Source organism: Triticum aestivum, chromosome 6A (genome assembly GCF_018294505.1).
Source record: "Triticum aestivum cultivar Chinese Spring chromosome 6A, IWGSC CS RefSeq v2.1, whole genome shotgun sequence".
NCBI lineage: Eukaryota > Viridiplantae > Streptophyta > Magnoliopsida > Poales > Poaceae > Triticum > Triticum aestivum.
In genome coordinates this window covers 598,173,349-598,195,392 of record NC_057809.1, presented here as the reverse complement: position 1 = coordinate 598,195,392, position 22,044 = coordinate 598,173,349, and the positions used below count along the sequence as shown (strand labels likewise).

General features: G+C 47.7%; 1 protein-coding gene across 1 annotated transcript; it reads left to right on the top strand.

Annotated features, from left to right (window-relative positions):
• The first annotated feature begins 20,166 nt into the window (after positions 1 to 20,166).
• LOC123131243 (uncharacterized) lies at positions 20,167 to 21,542 on the top strand. Its single transcript, XM_044550965.1, has one exon. The coding sequence runs from the start codon at positions 20,464 to 20,466 to the stop codon at positions 20,890 to 20,892; it is 429 nt and encodes a 142-aa protein (XP_044406900.1). The 5' UTR covers positions 20,167 to 20,463; the 3' UTR covers positions 20,893 to 21,542.
• The last annotated feature ends 502 nt before the right edge of the window (positions 21,543 to 22,044 follow it).

Genomic DNA, 22,044 nt, shown 5'->3' with positions numbered 1-22,044 from the left:
GATGTTTGGGGGGGGGTACGTGGATATATATAGGAGGAAGAAGTACGTCGATGGAGCAACGGAGGGCCCACGAGAGTGAAGGGCGCGCCTAGGGGGGTAGGCGTCCCCTGCCTCGTGCCTTCCTCCCTTGTTTCTTGACGCCCACTCCAAGTCTCCTGGATCACGTTTGTTGAGAAAATCACGTTCCCGAAGATTTCATTCCGTTTGGACTCCGTTTGATATTCCTTTTCTTTGAAACCCTAAAATAGGCAAAAAAAGCAGCAATTTGGGCTGGGCCTCTGATTAGTAGGTTAGTCCCAAAAATGATATAGAAGTGTAAAATAAAGCCCATTAACATCCAAAATAGATAATATAATAGAATGGAGCAATAAAAAATTATAGATACGTTGGAGACGTATCAAGCATCCCCAAGCTTAATTCCTTCTCGTCCTTGAGTAGGTAAATGATAAAAGAAGAATTTTGATGTGGAATGCTTTCTAACATATTTCTCAATGTAATTTTTCTTTATTGTGGCATGAATGTTCAGATCCATAAGATTCAAGATAAAAGTTTAATATTGACATAAAAATAATAATACTTCAAGCATACTAACTAAGCAATCATGTCTTCTCAAAATAACATGGCCAAAGAAAGTTATCCCTACAAAATCATATAGTCTGGCTATGCTGTAACTTCACCACACAAAATATTTAAATCATGCACAACCCCGATGACAAGCCAAGAAATTGTTTCATACTTTTGATGTTCTCAAACTTTTTCAATCTTCACGCAATACATGAGCGTGAGCCATGTATATAGCACTATATGGTGGAATAGAATGGTGGTTGTGGAGAAGACAAAAAGGAGAAGATAGTCTCACGTCAACTAGGCATATCAACGGGCTATGGAGATGCCCATTAATAGATATCAATGCGAGTGAGTAGGGATTGCCATGCAATGAATGCACTAGAGCTATAAGTGTATGAAAGCTCAACAAAAGAAACTAAGTGGGTGTGCATCCAACTTGCTTGCTCATGAAGACCTAGGGCAATTTGAGGAAGCCCATCATTGGAATATACAAGCCAAGTTCTATAATGAAAAATTCCCACTAGTATATGTAAGTGATAATATAGGAGACTCTCTATCATGAAGATCATGGTGCTACTTTGAAGCACAAGTGTGGAAAAAGGATAGTAACATTGTCCCTTCTCTCTTTTTCTCTCATTTTTTGGGCCTTTTTCGGACTCTTTTTTTCGTCCGGAGTCTCATCCCGACTTGTGGGGGAATCATAGTCTCCATCATACTTTCCTCACTGGGACAATGCTCTAATAATGATGATCATCACACTTTATTTACTTACAACTCAAAAATTACAACTCGATACTTAGAACAAGATATGACTCTATGTGAATGCCTCCGGCGGTGTATTGGGATGTGCAATGATGCATGAGTGACATGTATGAAGAATTATAACGGTGGCTTTGCCACAAATACGATGTCAACTATATGATCATGCAAGCAATATGACAATGATGAAGCGTTTCATAATAACGGAATGATGGAAAGTTGCATGGCAATATATCTCGGAATGGCTATGGAAATGCCATAATAGGTAGGTATGGTGGCTGTTTTGAGGAAAATATATGGTGGGTGTATGACACCGGCGAAAGTTGCGCGATATTAGAGAGGCTAGCAATGGTGGAAGGGTGAGAGTGCGTATAATCCATGGACTCAACATTAGTCATAAAGAACTCACATACTTATTGCAAAAATCTATTAGTTATCGAAACAAAGTATTACACGCATGCTCCTAGGGGGATAGATTGGTAGGAAAAGACCATCGCTTGTCCCCGACCGCCACTCATAAGGAAGACAATCAATAAATAAATCATGCTCCGACTTCATCACATAACAGTTCACCATAAATGCATGCTACGGGAATCACAAACTTCAACACAAGTATTTCTCAAATTCACAACTACTCAACTAGCATGACCCTAATATCACCATCTCCATATCTCAAAACAATTATCAAGTATCAAACTTCTCATAGTATTCAATGCACTTGTATGAAAGTTTTTATTATTATAGCAAATTTCCATGTTGTTCTAAAGGACTCTCAAAATAATATAAGTGAATCATGAGAGAACAATTATTTCTATAAAATAAATCCACCACCGTGCTCTAAAAGATATAAGTGAAGCACTAGAGCAAAAACTATATAGCTCAAAAGATATAAGTGAAGCACATAGAGTATTCTAATAAATTCCCCATCATGTGAGTCTCTCTCAAAAGGTGTGTACAGCAAGGATGATTGTGGTAAACTAAAAAGTAAAGACTCAAATCATACAAGACGCTCCAAGCAAAACACATATCATGTGGTGAATAAAAATATAGCTCCAAGTAAAGTTACCGATAGACGAAGACGAAAGAGGGGATGCCTTCCGGGGCATCCGCAAGCTTAGGCTTTTTGGTGTCCTTGAATTTTACCTTGGGGTGCCATGGGCATCCCCAAGCTTAGGCTCTAGCCACTCTTTGTTCCATAACCCATCAAATCTTTACCCAAAACTTGAAATCTTCACAACACAAAATCAAAAGAGAAAATCTCGTGAGCTCCGTTAGCGAAAGAAAACAAAACACCACTTCAAGGTACTGTAATGAACTCATTATTTATTTATATTGGTGTTAAACCTACTGTATTCCAACTTCTCTATGGTTTATAAACTCTTTTACTAGCCACAGATTTATCAAAATAAGCAAACAACACAAGAAAAACAGAATCTGTCAAAAACAGAAAAGTCTGTAGTAATCTGTATCTAACACAAGTTCTGGAACCCCAAAAATTCTAAAATAAATTGGTGGACGTGAGAAAGTTATCTATTAATCATCTGCAAAAAGAATTAACTAAATAGCACCTTCCAAATAAAAATGGAAGTGATTCTCGTGAGCGCTAAAGTTTCTGTTTTTAATGCAAGATCAAAAAGACTTTCCCCAAGTCTTCCCAACGGTTCTACTTGGCATAAACACTAATTAAACACAAAAAACACAACCAAAATAAAGGCTAGATAAATTATTTAGTACTAAACAGGAGCAAAAAGTAAGGAATAAAAATAAAATTGGGTTGCCTCCCAACAAGCGCTATCGTTTAACGCCCCTAGCTAGGCATAAAAGCAAGGATAGATCTAGGTATTGCCATCTTTGGTAGGTAATTCTTCAATAAGACACCTATAACCTTTAGAAGTTTCTTTCTTTTTATTAATTATCAAACTCCTAGGAATGAAATCAAGAAAATCATTTGTAGCAAAAGGTTCATTAAGGATAGTGAGAAAGTTGGTGTGAACACTTATGGATTTGAGGTCTGCATTTTCCTTACTAGAAGTTTCACCCTCATTTTTAGGAACATACATCAATTTGGCAATCTTAGCATTAGGAGGAGTGTTTTGGCGGAAGAAAAGGCAGACCTGAGGTTGGTAATAATATCCTCAATTTTATCAATTCTAGTGGAATCTTGATCTAACTTTTCATTAACCATAGGTCCCTTTTCTTTAAAACTTTTAAGAGCAACTCCTACCTTAGATCCGTATTGGGTAATTTGGTTATGGATCTTTCTATCCAAATTTTCAATTAACTCTACAGTGGCAACTTTATTTTCAATAATTTCAAGCCGTTGCATCACATGTTCCAAAGTTAAAATAGTTCCATTAACCAAAAGAAGTGGTGGGCCAAACAGATCTATCATAGCATTATAAGAATCAAAAGTATGGCTACCCAAGAAATTCCCTCCGGTAATGGTATCAAGAATATATATATTCCAAGGAGTGATGCCTACATAAAAATTGAGAAGAAGAACAGAAGTATATCGCTTCTTAGTAGATCAATTTTGCGCATTGCAAATTCTGTACCAAGCATCTTTTAGATTCTCTCCCTCCCTTTGTTTAAAATTAGGAACTTCATTCTCGGGAGACAAAGGAGTAGATAAAGGCCTAGCCATAACGACAAAGCAAGCAATCCAACACACGAGCAAACAGGAAATGGGCAAAAAGGCAAATAGAAAAAGAGAAGGGGAACAGAAAGAGAGGGAGAGAGGAAAAGAGGGCGAATAAAACGGCAAGGGTGAAGTGGGGGAGAAGAAAACGAGAGGCAAATGGCAAATAATGTAATGTGAGGGATAAGAGTTTGTGACGGCTACTTGGTATGTCTTGACTTGTGCTTGACTTGACTTGGCGTGAATCTCCCCGGCAACGGCGCCAGAAATCCTTCTTGCTACTTCTTGAGCACTCCGTTAGTTTTCCCTTGAAGAGGAAATGGTGATGCAGCAAAGTAGTGTAAGTATTTCCCTCAGTTTTTGAGAACCAAGGTATCAATCCAGTAGGACATCACGCTCAAGTCCGATGCACCTACACAAACAAATAAGAACCTCGCAACCAACATGATAAAGGGGTTGTCAAGCCCTTCACGGTCACTTACGAGAGTGAGATCTGATAGATATGATAAGATAATATTTTTGGTATTTTTATGATAAAGATGCAAAGTAAAATAAATGGCAAAGGAAATAACTAAGTGTTGGAAGATTAAAATGATGGAAGATAGACCCTGGGCCATAGGTTTCACTAGTGGCTTCTCTCAAGAGCATAAGTATTACAGTGGGTAAACAAATTACTGTCGAGCAATTGATAGAATTAAGCATAATTATGAGAATATCTAGGTATGATCATGTATATAGGCATCACGTCCGAGACAAGTAGACCGAAACGATTCTGCATCTACTACTATTACTCCACACATTGACTGCTATCCAACATGCATCTAGAGTATTAAGTTCATAAGAACAGAGTAATGCTTTAAAGAAGATGACATGATGTAGAGGGATAAACTCATGCAATATGATATAAACCCCATCTTTTTATCCTCGATGGCAACAATACAATACGTGCCTTGCTGCCCCTGCTGTCACTGGGAAAGGACACCGCAAGATTGAACCCAAAGCTAAGCACTTCTCCCATTGCAAGAAAGATCAATCTAGTAGACCAAACCAAACTGATAATTCGAAGAGACTTGTAAAGATAAACCAATCATACATAAAAGAATTCAGAGAAGATTCAAAATTGTTCATAGATAATCTGGATCATAAACCCACAACTAATCGGATCTCGACAAACACACCGCAAAAGAAGATTACATCGAATAGATCTCCAAGAAGACTGAGGAGAACTTTGTATTGAGATCCAAAGAGAGAGAAGAAGCCATCTAGCTAATAACTATGTACCCGTAGGTCTGAAGTAAACTACTCACACATCACCGGAGAGGCCATGGAGTTGATGTAGAGGCCCTCTGTGATCAATGCCCCCTCCGGTGGATCTCCGAAAAAGGCCCCAAGATGGGATCTCTCGGGTACAGAAGGTTGCGGCAGTGCAATTAGGTTTTCGTGGTGCTCCTAGATGTTTTTTTGGGGGGGGGGGTACGTGGATATATATAGGAGGAAGAAGTACATCGGTGGAGCAACGAAGGGCCCACGAGGGTGGAGGGCGCGCCCACTCCAAGTCTCCTGGATCACGTTTGTTGAGAAAATCACGTTCCCAAAGGTTTCATTCCGTTTGGACTCCGTTTGATATTCCTTTTCTTCAAAACCCTAAAATAGGCAAAAAAGCAGCAATTTGGGCTGGGCCTCCGATTAGTAGGTTAGTCCCAAAAATGATATAAAAATGTAAAATAAAGCCCATTAACATCCAAAATAGATAATATAATAGCATGGAGCAATCAAAAATTACAGATACATTGAAGACGTATCAGCCGACGCACCCGAAGCTGACCACGTCGGCGCTTCTTCTTGGTAGGTCCTTGGCGGCCACGGAGCTGGCCCCCACCGGGGGCAGTGGAAGCGGCCGGGGCGGAGGGGCCAGAAGGTGCCGCAGCATGGGGAGGCACATACTTCCGGGGTGCGGCAGCGGGGAGCGGGACTTGAGGGCGCGGTGAAGCCGGGCGGGACGAGCGGGAGGGGAGGGGGGGACTACGGCCGCGATGAGTACCGGGGGAGGGGGAGCGACGACGGGAACGCCCCTTGCCAGAAGCGGCCGGAGGGGACCGAGACCGGCCCCGGCGGACCGAGCGGCCTGGGGAACGCCGGTCGACCCTGCGCACGTCCCGGAGCCTGCGGCGGAGTGCATCCGGGGAGGGGCGGGGCCGGTCACGACGGTCATCCGGGCGGCGCTTGCGCCGCGCCTCGCTGTCGTCCCACTCGCGGGTCATGGCCCGGGGCGGAGGGGAGGAGGGGAGGGAAGCGGTGGCGTCGGGGGCCGAGTGCGGTCCGGAGGGCCGAGGGCGACCTGAAGCGTGGAGGGGGAGCCAGGCGAGAGAGTGGAGGCGGCGGGAAGGGATGAAGCAGCACGAGGGATACCCTTGGGGAGTCAAATGGCCAATCGGGGGGATGTGGGCCTAGGGCAAGCCGAAGGCCCAGCAACCAGGAGCCGACCCGGCCTAGCGGTAGCAGGCCCGTCCAAGGCCACAGCCAGCCCAGCCGGGCAACGGCCCAGCAGGCCCCGACCCAAGTGAGCGTGGAGTGTGGAGCGAGGTGCGGCCGCCTCCCGTAGGGTTTCCCTACGACGGGAGGGAGCCGCCGCCACTGCCGCCGTCCCAGGCGGAGAGTGGCCGGAGGGCGCCGGACCGGAGGAGAAGGAAGGGCGGAGCGCGGAGAAACGGCAGAAGGAGGATCCAAACGACCCGATGAACGGGCGGAATGGGGAGGCCCAGGCAATCGGGGCCGGAACCGCATCGGGGTGGCACGCCACCGGCGAAGTCGGGAGCGGCTCGAGGGGGGACGCACCGGCTGAGCGGCGCCACGACGAGCGGGCCAGGCCGAGATCGAAGCGGCTGGCCACCCCCGAGGAGCGTCTACGTCGACGACGGGCGGCACCGGCCTGCAAAGCAGCAGCTTGCACCACATCGCACCTCACCGGCGCCGTCGGCTGCGGCCGCCGCGAGCCAGCGGCAGAGCTCTGCACGAGGGGAGCTGAGCCACCGGCCAAGACGGGCGGCGCAGCCAGATGGGGCACTGAGGAGAGGGGGGCAGGCAGGCGCACGGTGGGGGCGGGGGGGGGGGGGGGGGGGGGGGGGGGAAGCCGAGTCCTCATCCACCAGGTCGGACTAACGGATGCAAGGCGGGGAGGCCGACGAGGGCGGAGACGGGTCCAGCGAGGCAGGGGTCAGCAGCGGGGAGGCCGGCGGGAAGTCCGGCGAGGGGCCCAGGGGAGCAAGGGCGGCGGAGGCGGCGCCGACAGCGACGGCCCGCGCGTCGCCAACGGCATCGCCAGAGCTCGCCATCCCAAAACAGAATGTTCCCTGATCCAAGTTTCAGTCACGGCCTAATTCCCATTTTCAGATAACAACGGGAACACAACAATGTTCTGACCAATCATGACACTTTAAGACTTCCAACTTTTCCTAGTAGACTCGATCCATTGCTAATTAGATCACATATGTTGATTATTTTTATTGACTAGTAAACATCTCGCGTGTTGCAACGTGAAAAAAAAATCATAACCACCTAGCCCAATAAGTATGGTTCAAGACATCCCACATGCCCAGATCAGTTTTTTCAATTGGGAAACCAAAGGATGTTGATGTATTATGATGTTCTTTTTATTTGCTTAGAAAGCAACAAACAAACATCAGTAATGCTAGCCTGGCAAGACAAACATCAGGCAGCAATACATGAACATTTCTTTTCGAGAGTCATGTTCAAATTTATGCAAGATGGGAATAGGCATGCTACCCATTGGATAGAACTCAGGAAAGATTACCTTGTCACAAAGTAACCATGGCAAACACTAGTGTTGGCCTAACTCTTCTTTTAACCCTCTGTTAAATATAATATGCAAGGGTCATCCTAAGTTACGAGCCATTGGGCATGGTCGGATTGGATGGTTGAAATTTCTTGGATTTCACCAAATTCCACATTTAATATTAAAGTGTAGATAAAAGAATCACGAAGTAAACAATTGTAGATTTTTTCAAGGACAAACCATTTGTATATACATCAAATAAAATAAACAATCGTATACTCTAGCAACCTCTATCAATACATTTTCTGGACACATTCCCGTAAATAATATCTGGTGGATTGGTAAACCATAGATCTAAACAAATATTTAACATACCTACTCCAGTATGCACACTTACAAATACAACAATATACATCTAAGAATAATACATAAGGTTGTTGTAGCTAAATATCACATTCTCTTATATTTTATTGGATCTAAAGTTATCGATGATGAATTGATCCAATGGTTTCCTTATAAGGAAATTTCTCAAACTAAAATTCAATAAACCATTATAACACTCATTCCAAAATTAAATCGCATGTTGCACACTCACTATATGCATGTTGGATATGTGAAGAAAAGAAAATGTGCCTTCTTATTTATTAGGCCAATTTGTGCTAATTATGCAAAATATAATATAAAGTATATGATTTGGCATAACATATTATGTTAAAAAGATTTATACATAAGTACAAAAATTTAATATAAACAAATAAGATGTGTATTACAAATTGTACTAAACTTATACTAGTTTGAAGCTGTTTACTATGTATTCTCCGACAGATGAAGTATATTATATAATTGTGCAAAATAATTATTTTTAATAGAATGGAGGAGACGATGAAAAGAAGATATAAATAAATAAACTAGCAAATCGAAACAAATAACAACAAGCAGTAAAATATTATTTCTGCTACATTTAATAACAAAAATTCTAAAAAGCTGGTTGCGGCAGCAGGAAAATCAGGGCTCAGAGCAGTTTAAGATCAATGCTCTATTATAGGGGGGGACTAGAAAACTAAAATCAACTGCATACATATATCACAAATACCTTGACACAGAGGGCTCATGTGTCAATATGATAATACGTTCTTGTTTTGGTAAATAGTGTTTTCATTGTTTGCTAATATGGTATAAAAAACAATACAATTTGGTTGGTAAATGCCAAACTATTTCTTATATGATTGCAGTGAATATTATATTAACCATATTTTTAGTTGATTTTACGATAACTCAACAACCATAAATGAGAAATACACACTTCAAAATTATCATATAAATTTAAGTATTTGACGTCAATACTCCTAAAATTAAGGAGTGCAAACCAACAAATGAGATCTTAAATTTGAAGATAGTTTTAAGAACCGGACCGACAAGTGTGGGGGAAGACAACGTCGATCTTCTCCGGAACAAAAATGCATTTTTTAAATGTTTGTAAGAATATCCTTCTGAAGGTTGGTTGACTTTAATATACAACCTTCAGCATTTTTGCATAAAAAAGAATTGTTTATAAAGATTGGCTTACGACAAAGTAGTTTATATTGTGTTTTGAAACGAAGGAGTGGCTGTTTTCATCTTCAGCGGTAGGTGCCATGATTAGTGGGACTACCCACTAAGCTCTGGGGCACGTCCGCCTCAAACGCAAAGTGCAACAGAATATGCTCACTCGGCTTTGTAAAACATAATCTGTTCACTTAATTTATTCTAACATAGTATTAGTCAAACAAGCATTATAAAAGTGCTTCTTGTAATGAAAGTTTAACACACTTGTTTTTCTTGTGGGAGAAAGTTTCAGACACTTTGACATAAGAACGGTTAGTATTCTCAAGTTCACTAGTGCTCCCTTTATATATAAACCAATATAAGACGCTTTAGAGGGAGCATTTCTTTCCCCTCGCAAAATGTCAACGCAATTTTGCATGTCAACGGAGGTCATGTCGGTCACCTTCACCTGGCTTTATGTGCAGATGATGCGAAGCTTTGCTGCAATCTCAAGCACTTCTAGCTTATTATCTGGCTGAATCTGCATGCATGGCGAACCTTCTTTCCGTGCGGTATCAAGCTAGAGACCCAAAGTTTGATCGGGCCAGAATCAGGCGCGGGAGATGCCATGCAGTGTAGACGATGGCGTTGTTCGTCGACAGATTGATCGGCAGATATACGTTGCGGTCAGTGATTTAGTGGGCGGCCAGTAGGCAATCGACTTCAGTGACCGTTTCTTTTTTGTCTTTGATAAATAGTGTAAGTCAGGCTCATGTCATCCATCCTTTTTGATTAGCTCTTAGAAATGTGTACACTGAATCATCCCGCAGCTCAAGATCGCTCAGCATCATCATCCATGAGAACGGGTGCAACCTTTTTCAAACCTAGTGCCGGGACATAATTAAAGGCTACTATTATAGGCAATAGTGATATCCAAGTATATAGTGCCGGGAAAAATATGAGGCTAGTCAAAAAGTTGAACATCCATCAACCTCCGCACAAGGTGTAGCCAGAAACTCCAACGCTCACCGACTAAAGACCTCCTGAACTGGATATTTAAAGGAATCGCGTGTAATACTGTAGCCATGTAATCCTCCTTACATCGTATACTATTATACAAGATGAGATACTGTAAGGCTAGCGGCGTCTTCCCTAACCACGTGTCTTTCCAAAATCTTGTTGTCATACCATTGCCAACAACGAATTTTGCTCTATGAAAGAAGGTATCTTTCGTTCTCATTAGCCCCTTCCAGAATGGCATCATTAGGTCCTACAGTAACCTGTGCCAAAGAGTTAGAGTGTAGATATTTGTTACGCAAAATCTGTGCCCACATACCTACCATTAGTCTCTACTGATAACCTATATAGCCATTTGCCCATCAAGCATTTGTTTTTAATCTCCAGGTTCTCGATCCCAAGTCCCCCCCTAGTCTTTGGGTCTACAAATAATATCCCATCTGGCCAAGTGGTACTTTGAGTTGACTTCATCTGATTTCCAGAAAACCGAGACCGATAAAAATCTAATCTCTTCCTTACCCCTTTGGATACTTCAAATAAAGATAACAGGAACATTGGCATACTGGTTAGTACTGAATTAATCAGCACCAACTGACCTTCATAGGACATAAGCTTACCCTTTCGGCAACTTAGTTTTTTCTCAAATCGATGTTCGATGCATTTCCATTCTTTATTAGTTAGTTTAGGATGGTGAATCGGGATTCCTAGATAACTGAAAGGTAAGGATCCCATTTCACAACCGAATAATTGTCTATATGCATCTTGCTCCTCTTTGACCCTACCAAAGCAGAAAATTCGATCTTGTGAAAGTTGATCTTTAGCCTCGACAGTTGTTCAAAGAAACAAAGCACTAGCTTCATATTCCTAGGTATTTGTCTTATTACTTGTTCTGCTAGTAAAAATCTTGCAAATTAGAGATTATGCAACCAGTGTTGTATTTGTCTTGCCGTGTAGAAACCTTATCATCTTGTATGGTGGATGCATAAGGATTTGAGTCTGTGTGCAAAATGAGAACAAGTACCTTTGGTTATGTCTATAGCTTGGTGAGGGTATCATCCATCCTCTTTGTCTTTGACGATGAATAGTGTAAGTATAGAGAACTCATGTCATCCATCCTTTTTGATAAGTTCCAGACATGTTTATTGAATCCCAAGTCAAAATCGCTCTACATCACCATTCATGAGAGCAGGTGCAGCCTTTTCAAACCAAGTGCCGAGTCATCAATAGAGGTTGCTATGCTAGGCAATAGTTGATATCCATGTACTTGGAGTATATTATACGAACAGTAGGTCAGCTTGCGATCTACTCTCTTCGTTCCTAAATATAAATATTTTTAGAGATTTTATAATATGGAAAAGCCGTTTCTAAATATGTCTTTTTAGAGATTCCAATAGAGACTACATTCCGGATGTACATAGACATATGTATATTCACTCATTTTGCTTCGATGTAGTTTAGAGTGTAGATTCACTCATTTTGCATTGAAATCTCTAGAGACTTATATTTAGGGATGGAGGAAGTACATACTGATGTATATACACGTAGTTTAGAGTGTAGATTCACTCATTTTGCTTCGTATGTAGTCCATACAAAAATCTTTAAAAAGACTTATATTTAAGAACGGAGGGAGTAGAAACAGCTCTGTCACTGTCAATGACAATATCTCGAGCGGGAACTGGCATGGCTCGTTCACCGGACCGTTTGGAGTTGACAAGAAGTTTTCATCCTGACTTTGTTTATGTTTGGCTGTTATGTTCTTCATCGAAATGTTTCCCACTCGTAAACCTGAAACATTCATTGCCTACAGTAAAAAAAACTCAATGCCGTACAAACATGGACCTGTCACATGTGTACGGCGCGACGATCAGATGGGCGGACAAAAACCCTGTAGTGTGAAAATGAAGAAGATGCATATATGTACAAAAACTAGGGGTTGACCTGACCTGACCAACTTATCAGTCCGCATGGAGACGCTTCTTTTGGGTGACATCAACACAAGCTAGCTAGCTAGTCAGGTGTCAGGTGAGGTCCCAAGATTTCGGCCGGGTCAAACTCACACGCCTCGTCTTTGCAAAAAGTTGAAAAATCATGTGTAAGGGATGAGTAGACATGGTGGATGATCAGTGGGCAGTCCGTTTCATTAGCGGTTGTATCCGCTTCTGCTGGATGATTAGTATAGTCATTCAGTTTTCTCTATTTTTTTAAGATAAAAGGCGAGAGCCCGACTTTATAAATAAAGCCACCAGTCAGAGTCACAACCAACAGAAGGCACCACATAAGTTTAACAAAACACGCCTAAGAAGTGAGGGTACAAGGCATCCAGCCTATCATGACACGCAGGCCAGCCAAGCGAGCAATCAAAACACTAAGAGACCGGCCTCCTGAAACACCGCAGCAGGGAAGAAGCCATAGATTTCATTTTGGATAGCATATCGTTGAACGCCTCTAGGTCCCCATCCTTAGTCAATGATCTCCACTGCTGCAAAAAGACATTGGCTTTAAATAAGCAACTCACAGGGTTAGCCGGGAAAATGTGTTCAATAGTGAATTTGTTTCTAGTAGTCCAAAGCGACCAACAAATCGCAGCCCAGCCCACCATGAAAACACGCTTAGACCGGCCTGCTAAAGAATTAATACAACGCCGAAGATCCTCGAAAGAGGATGGGTTCCAAGGAACACGAAGCCAAAGTCTAATGCAACTCCAAAAGAATTTAGCCAAAGAGCACTGAAAAAAGATATGTTCGGTATTCTCTAGGGCACCGCACAGATGACAACTATCAGAACCCGGCCCATTCCTCTTCTTAATCTGGTCAGCCGCAGGAAGTTTGCGACGGAGAGCTTGCCAAAGGAAGATTTTGATCTTAGGAGGGATGCGGGCAGACCAAATGAGTTTAAACTTGTCAGTGCGAACACCGGCGATGAGTTGCGAATACGCCGACTTGACAGAAAAACGCCCCGAAGAGGAATGAGGCCAAACAACAGAGTCCTCTTCCTCCGAGAGCAGGGGGAAGCAGGCAGTAAGGCGTTGCCAATCTTCCAACTCCACAGGGGAAAGAGAACGCCGGTAATCTAAAACCCAGACCTGAGCCGAGAGCTCAGAGATAGAGATCTCGGGGTTAGCACAAAACGAAAACAAAGTCGGGTGAGCCACCGCAAGAGAAGTGTCCCCAACCCACCAGTCTAACAAAAAACGAGTAGATTTGCCGTTACGAACTACGAATTTCACAAGGGACCGGAAAATCGGTCTAATACTAACAAGATGACGCCAAAATTGAGAGCCACCAGAGGTGGGAGCGAACATAGAGCTCGAGGAGGGAAAATATTTAGCTTTGAGAAGGCTCAGCCAAGCAGGGCGATCATCAAGGGACATAATCTTCCACCACCATTTTAACAAAAGGCATTTATTCATGATCCTGGTATTAATGATGCCTAAGCCCCCCATGATCTTAGGTCGATGAGGTCCCACTTAACCATCCTATATTTGCGTTTGTTGCCGGAGGAATTCCAGTAGAAGGCACCCCTGTGCTTATCGAAGCCCGAGTGAGTCCCTTCGGACAGGAGATAAAAGCCCATTAGAAACATCGGGAGGGAGGAGAGACAGGAGTTGGTAGGGGCAACCTTGCCCGCCTGAGAATTATAACGGCCTCGCCACGGCAAAACTCTATTGCCCACTTTAGACATTGCCGGGGCGAAATCTTTGGCCAAAAGCTTAAGAGGGGAAATGGGTAGGCCCAAATATTTGAGAGGAAAGGATCCTAGCGAGCAGTTCAAAAGATGGGCCACCCTCTGCGCTTCCGAGGCAGTTACCCCAGTCACAATGACCTCGCTTTTAGAGAAATTGATTTTCAGGCCCGACAGAGCTTGAAAGCAGAGAGAAGAAGAAATTTCAGATTCGTGATGGAGTTATCATTAAGTTCAACCATAATGATGGTGTCGTCCGCATACTGTAGGTGAGAGATGCCATTAGGAATAAGATGGGAGCTAACAGGCGAGATGTGACCTGCAGCCGCAACACGAGACAGAATGTGAGACAGAGCATCGGCCACAAAATTAAAAAGCAAGGGAGACGCCGGGTCTCCTTGTCTTAAGCCCCTGCCGTTCACAAAGAACTTACTGTTCTGGCCATTGACAGCCACCGCCGTGTGGCCACCAGTGACAAGTTGCATCAGGCGATGAACCACTGAACCATCGAAGCCCTTGGCCAACAAAACTTGTCGAAGAAAACTCCAGCTGACCGAGTCATACACCTTTTCAAAATCGAGCTTAAGGACCACAGCCTTGGTGTTCTTACAGCTAAGGTCATGAATTATCTCATGTAAGCAAAGCACTCCGTCCAAAATGAATCTCCCCTTAATGAACGCGGATTGGAAAGGGCTAATGACCCGATGGGCGATCGGAGAAATCCTAGTGGCCATCCCCTTGGCAGGAAACTTAGCAAAATTGTTAATCAAAGCAATGGGCCTGAATTGGGAGATCAGGTCAGCGTCTTTGACTTTAGGAATGAGGGTGAGAACTGCGTAGTTAAGTCTCGAGATGTCAACAGTCCCCAACCAAAAGCCTTGAGATATAGCCATAATTAGGCCTTTTAGCTGAGGCCAGAATTGCCGGAAGAAAGTAATGGAAAAACCGTCAGGCCCAGAGGCCGCATTCGGGTTGCCAGAACGGATCGTCTCAAAAATCTCCTCTTCCGTGGGAGGGATCCGCAAACTGTCATTATCAGCATTCGAAAGCTGATCCGGAGGAGACCAAAAGGGCGAGGCCAACTTAAAGCCTAAAACAGGTTTAGCCGCTAGGAGGTTAGAGAAAAAGTCAACCACATGACGCATAATCACCGCAGGATCAGAAACCCTGATGCCGTCTATCATAAGGCTATCAATAATGCATCTCCGACGCCTGCTGTTAGCAATCGCAAAGAAATAGGACGTGGGCGAGTCACCCTTTAAGGTCCAGTTGATAGTACCATGTTGTTTCCAGTACACTTCCTCTTGCCTATGAATGCCCAGCAGCGCCTCTTCTAAACCATATCGAGTTTGCCATTCAAGCAAGGACAACCCCGAACCATCGGCGCGCTTGTCTAAAGCGCCAATTTGAGCCACCAACCCAGCCTTGTCACGCCTTGATTCAGCGTAGTGGTTTTTAGACCAGCAAGGCATCTACGCAGAAAATAAAAGCATTGATGCCAATCATCCATCGGGCCAAAAAGAGCGGCGAGTAGAAGAAAGGAACGACATAATCTTTTGTGCCACCAACTCATTAAAGCCCTTCAATTGTAGCCATGAAGCATCAAACTGGAATCTTGGGAAACCCACTGAACGCGAACCATCATCTAAAATCAAGGGGGTGCGATCAGAGCCAACACAGGCAAGGGCTCTAAGACTCACACGGGGGAATAAATAATCCCACCTAGAACACACAAAAACCCTATCAAGAACAGAACGGATAGGGGGAGTTTGATGGTTAAACCAAGTGAAACGGGCTCCAACCCTAGGAATCTCCCGAATAGCTGTGTCCCTAATGAAAGCATTAAATGCATCAGCCAGGGGCCAAGAGAAGTTAGGCGAGCTCTTGTTAGTAGGGAAACGAAGCATGTTAAAATCGCCCCCTATCACGAGGGGTAGCTGACATGATTCAATTTTAATACTAAGCTCGTCCAAAAAGGCATAGGACATCGCATGGTCAGCCGGACCATAAACCACCATGATTTCCAACAAGGAGTTGAGAGACCTAAGAGAAACCACCGTGCTTGCCCAAAAAATGCCATGGTCAAAAGCCACAAAATCGAAAGTATCTTTTTTGGAACCAAGCAAAAAACCGCCAGAATGACCGACCGAGGCCACAAAATTCCAATGAAATCTGTCTATCCCAGCAATGGCCGATAGTTCACTCGAGGAAAAGGAAGATTTGATAGTCTCGACAAGGCCAGTAAATTCTACGTTTTTAGATCGAACCAAGTCTTTAAGTTGGTCCCTGCGCCCCCTAGCGCCGAAACCTCGAATATGCCAAAATAAGGCCTTCATCTGAAAGACAAGTTTTTAATACGGAGACTCGACCTACTCGACGCCATGCAGGATTTTGCTCGCTTCCCTACCCCACATTTAGAAATCACCAGGGGAGCTTGACACCTGTCATCTCCCCCTCGTCCCCACCGGCCACAACCGGTGGGATGCCCGAAACCACCCCAGCTTCCTTTGCTTTTGTGATATCGTCCTGGGCTATCTCATTTGCCCTAATAATACCAAGAATAGACGAGGGGGAACCCAAGCTAGAGTCTAAGAAAATACCAACATCATCTAGAATTTTAAGCAAGTGATCATCAGATTGTGAAGGAAGAACTAAACGCACAGGAGAGGAAGCCGTGGGAAGGGAGGGTGAGGGGGCTGGGAGCGAACCTGAAGGGGGAAGATCCCGAGCCGCAGCACGCCGAGCAGCCCGATCGGCCACCCGCTCACCGCTGTTGGAGACGCGGCCGCTCTTGTGGGTCGTAGACGCAGGCGAGCGCACGGGCACTAGGCGAGCACGACTGGGGGAAGCCGCCGCAGAAGACGGGCCCGAAGCCGCACCCATATCAGCATCAAGCCTTCGGCAGAACCCAGCCGCGGACTGCCTAGAGTCACCAGAAGCACGACTCTTGGCGGAGTATTTCTTGACAGAGGACTTCTTCTTCTTCTTGGATGCAGCGGGGCCAGCCGGGGGAAGATCTTCAATGCCAGACAAGGAGGGAGAAGCGGGACGGGCAGGGAGGTTGGAGCACACCGCCGAGAAAGGCGTGCCCTTAGCCCCGCCCGAGGCCGCAACCCCTCCACCCAGGCCAGGCGCCGAGTCCTGGGCCCCCCTGCCAGCAGGCGCATTCTCCTTTAGCATATCCTGATCTTCGGGAGAAAGCCCATCCCACTCCGACTGGGTGAAACGAGGATCGGTCCCAAACATGGAGTTGTCAGGGCATCCATCACCATCTTTGCTTTTGTCGCCATTGCCAGAGGCCGGGGCGGAGGAGGAGGAGGAGGCGACACCGGACCCGAGGCCCCCTCCACCCGCACCCGGAGCCGAAAGCCACCAGCCGCAGGGAAGACATCAATGGCACCACGAATGCACAGAGGATCAACACACCAGACCCGAAGCCTGGCCGGCCCCAGGATGGCCAGAGAGTCTTGGTCCACTTCAATAGGTTTCCCGATGAGGGCCCCGAAAGCCATGAGGAACGCCATGGTGCGCATGCTAGGAGGGACATCTTCGACCAATACCCACACGTCAGACAGAGAAGAGATCGCCTTGGACCCGTTGGAAGCAGCTTTGACCGAGACCACAAGTTGATTCAGAGGCAGCGTGAAGCTAGTGCATGATGAGATCATACGGAGGCTATCTTTGGAAGGAAAAGTCGCAGCAAAATCAAACTCAGACAGTTGGCGGATTTGCCAATCCCAGCCACCCTCATCCCATTGCTAATGTTCGTCAAGAAGGGTCTGGGAAGAAATGCGTTTAGCCTGGACGGAAATGATGCCAACATTGGAAAGCGACAGGATAGGGGCTGCCTCCGGGATCCCCCTATCTAGAGCAAAGAAAGAACACCCAGGGAGGCCGGTGCCATAATGAACAAAAGCGGGGGGCTTGACACGATTCTGGCAATCCACCGTGAGGTGACCATCTTCTCTGCAAATGAGGCAAAGGGGAGGGTTCTCACACCAAGATTGGAAATGGCCTGGGCGGTGACACGCGAAACAGGTGAGGATGGGGTTGGAGACTTGGGATTGGGAGGGATGCGACCAGAGCCACGAGGAGGAGGAGGGAGAATGCCATCACCAGGCAAAACTGGCCCAGATCCAGAGCCCCGCCCGGCAGCAGGGCCAACAGGGCGGCGGACCGGAGCCCCCGACGCGCTGCATGGGAAGAAATGGGACGGACCACCCCCAGCCGCCACCGGAGCCCGCAACGGAGCGCCGCCCCGGGGAGCAGCACCCAGCGGAGGAGACGCATGGGCAGGCCCCGATGAGCCCGCCCGACTGGCCGCCGCCGCCAGCTCCTAGGGATCGACCACAGCCGAAGGAGCACCAGACACGGGGGGGGGGGGGGGGAGAGGCACCGACGTGCCCGACCCAGAGGCGCGGGGAGACACACCGGCCGATGCCGCCGCCGGCCCTGCCTCCGGGGCGAGAGAGGCCTGAAGCTTCGCATGGAGAGCCGCCTCGTACTCCAGATCCGCAGCCGCCTCGCCGGAGCCATCGCGCCCCCGCTTCTGGCCGGAGACCGCCTCACTGGAGGACGCACGGGAGCGGTCCATCGCAGCCACCGTCGCGAAGGAGAGGGAGTGGGGAGGGGGAGGAGTAGATCTGGCGAAGCGCCGAATGGGTAGACGGTGACGGGATAGGTCTGAGGAGGAGGCAGGAAACCCTAAAAATGGGGGAGCCGCACCCCTCCGCACCCATAAATACCCTGACCGAGCCAGGCCCGGCTCAATAGAAGGCCTCACAGGAGGGGTGGGCTGGGCCTGGGCCACCCGCGGCCCAGAAACCAGAGAAGGGAGGGGGAAATCAGACAGAGACGCCAAGGCCAACACCGAAACGGGCCCAGCCGGCCCAGAAGCACCCGGCGGGGCCCGCTCCACAGGCAGGGGAACCAGCGCCGCCCCCGAACCCAGATCTAGGGTTGGCACCAATGGCGACGCCGCCGGAGCAACGACGGCCACAATGGGGGGCGAGCACGCAGGGGAACCCGCCGGAGAGCCAGACGCCGGAAGCGGCGCAGCCCCATCCACCCCAACGGAACCAGGGGACCAACACGACGCACGCCGGCGACCACGCGAAACGCGGCGCCACCCATCCACATCCAAGGCAGGCCCAACTGGCCGCCCCCGCCCCCCGGGCGCGAACTTGCGCCGGCGACCCGCCGCCGCAGCCACAGAAGGACAGCACACCGAGTCAGGGCGGGGAGGAGGAGAAGGAGCCTCTGAATCCGACCCAGAGCCCTCGGAGTCCAACGCCCAGAACTTATTGGGCCCGGGAGGGACGATGCGGCCAGAGCGAGATGGGGAGATTAGCGAGCAGAGGGGAGCGGCACGCGACGCCGGAGCGGAGCCCGGAGGAGTCCGCGGAGGGGAGGGAGGGAGAGGGGTCGCAAGGGGCAGGGACGCCGCTGGGGCGGAGCCAGAAGCAGGTGTCGCCACACGGAGGAGGAGGGGGGAGGGAGGGGAAAGGAGAGCCATTTGTGGCGTGGATGATTGCCTGGTCCAAGTCGACTTTCAAGTGGCAGTGCATTCGGCGCCGGAGATCTGTCAGTTTTCTCTGTGACTCAACAGATGCATATTGAAGAGTAAATCACACCAAGAGTGCAACAACTTGCACCAGAAAAATGGTACACTGACTTACGCAATACTTCTTCCGTCCTAAAATAAGTGTCTCAAATTTGTACTATCTTCAGTATAAAGTTGAACTAAGTTTGAAACATTTATTTCGAGACGAAAGGAATAGCACATTTTGATACAATTTCTGTTAATTCTACCTATCCATTTCTGTGTGGTGGTTGATAAGAGCAGATGCATATTGAATTCCAGGTCAAGGTCGCTCTGTATACCAAGAAGGAAATGACTGAGGCCGCCAGCTCACCATGGCCCTTTCGTTCTGCCATGTCTGTTAGTAGTAATCTTGATTAGACTTGTTGTTAGTTGCATGCATAGGTTAGTGCAGCAGCGGCCGTTGTGATCTGTTGGACATTGGCCGCGTCGTGCGCGTAGGAGCATGTTGTGCGTGCAGCAGAGCGTGCAGATCGTGAGTGAGTTGGTGAGTGCATGCGTGCGTGGGAGAGTGGCCAAGGTGGGCAGCGTCGTGTGTGTGTGCACCTGTGCTATGCTAGCTCGGGTATAAATCCCGCCGTGTACTGCTGATCGATGTATCGGTGTTGTAGCGATGTAGCCAGTGTAAAGATCAAGAAGATTTGGGTGTTCGTGCGCCAACCGGAAAATCTCTCGTGTCCATCTTCTTCTTCCTCCGGTTTTGAGTGAGAGGAGAGGTAGCCAGGCCCTAGCGGCAACAACAATTGGTATTCAGAGCCAAGTTCGAGGGGCGGCCACGGCGCGCGGCAGCGTCCGCGGAGCGCGCAACGGACATGGAGGCTGCAGCGCGTGGAGAGCGTGTGTCGATTGCGACGGGCGACGAGTCCGCGGTGGTGCGGCGCGATGCCGTGCGCGCGACGAGCAGCGGCGGTCGCGGAGGCGAGGAGGTCACGGAGTACCTGCGTGGTTGCGCAGAGGCCGCGGCAGCTCGGCGCGACGGCACGGAGACACGGCACGACGGCGCACAGAGCTGCGGGTTTCGGCAGCAACAGCGAGTGGCACTCGACGGGGCGCAGCGCGGCGGTAGCTGCATCGGCGGCGGTGCACGACAGCGGCCGGCGAGGTGGCCTTGTTGCACGGCATCTGCGGCGGCTCGTGCTGAAAGCACACGGTGGCATCGGGCGGCAGCAACCATGGCGACGAGCTTGTCGCTTCGGGCGCGTGTATGGGCGCCCGCCGAGTGCGCTGGGCGCGTCGGGTCCACGGTGGATCGTGCGTGTGGTGTGCACGGGCGTGTCCGTGCACGAGTGCAGCTTGTGTGCGTTCTGTTGACGAGATCGGGGGAAGCATGAAGTTGGTCCTAGGCGGGCTCGCACGATCTGGACATGTGCGTGCATGTCGCGGGAGTGGACAGAGCGGGCCGGACCAGGCGCTCGGCATGGACTGATGGGCGTAGGGTACGTGCCCTGGTGCGCCCCAGGGTATAAGAATCCCCTGTATGCGTTGTAATAGGTGTGGCTCGAGTTCGTGCTTGAGGAAATCGGCCGTAGTTAGGGCCGGAGACGTCATTGCACCGGGAAGATGGTGGCTGCGACCGCATGTGGTGCTGTCCCATGATCACGAGTTTAAGATTAGGAGGGAGAATATTAGTAGTATTCTTGATTACACTTGTTGTTAGTTGCATGCATAGGTTAGTGCAGCAGGGGCCGTTGTGATCTGTTGGACGTTGGCCGCGTCGTGCGCGTAGGAGCATGTTGTGCGTGTGCAGCAGAGCGTGCAGATCGTGAATGAGTTGGTGAGTGCATGCGTGCGTGGGAGAGTGGCCGAGGTGGGCAGCGTCGTGTGTGTGCACCTGTGCTGTGCTAGCCCGGGTATAAATCCCGCCGTGTACTGCTGATCGATGTACCGGTGTTGTAGCGATGTAGCCAGTGTAAAGATCAAGAAGATTTAGACGTTCGTTCGCCGGTTGGAAAATCTCTCATGTCCATCTTCTTCTTCCTCCGGTTTTAAGTGAGAGGAGAGGTAACCAGGCCCTAGCGGCAACAACAATGTCGGTTGTTTTTCTCCTGCGAACTATGTGCGTACATGGACGGACGGACGGCCAGGATACGGTGCCATCGGACGGGCGGACAACAAACGAGATTGAACTTGATGAAATGGAAGAAAAGAAGATGCATTAACACACAGAGACTAAGCGTTGACTCCCTGAACCAGGTTCAGGTCTAACATCTAGAAGTCTTTGCTATACATTAAAGTAATCAACCAACATCGGCAAGAACACCAACACCGGTATTCTAGGGACAAAAACCGAACAGCCAGATCGACATCGCTGGTAACCGAAAATACGAATCATCATTGCTGAGGACGTTGCAGTCGGGACAAATATTGCGAGGACAATCCTCCTCGCGGCAACCATGAGAAGAAATCGAAAACCAATCCGGTGAAGCAAGATCTGAACGACCATACCTAAATAAATCTTCCAAC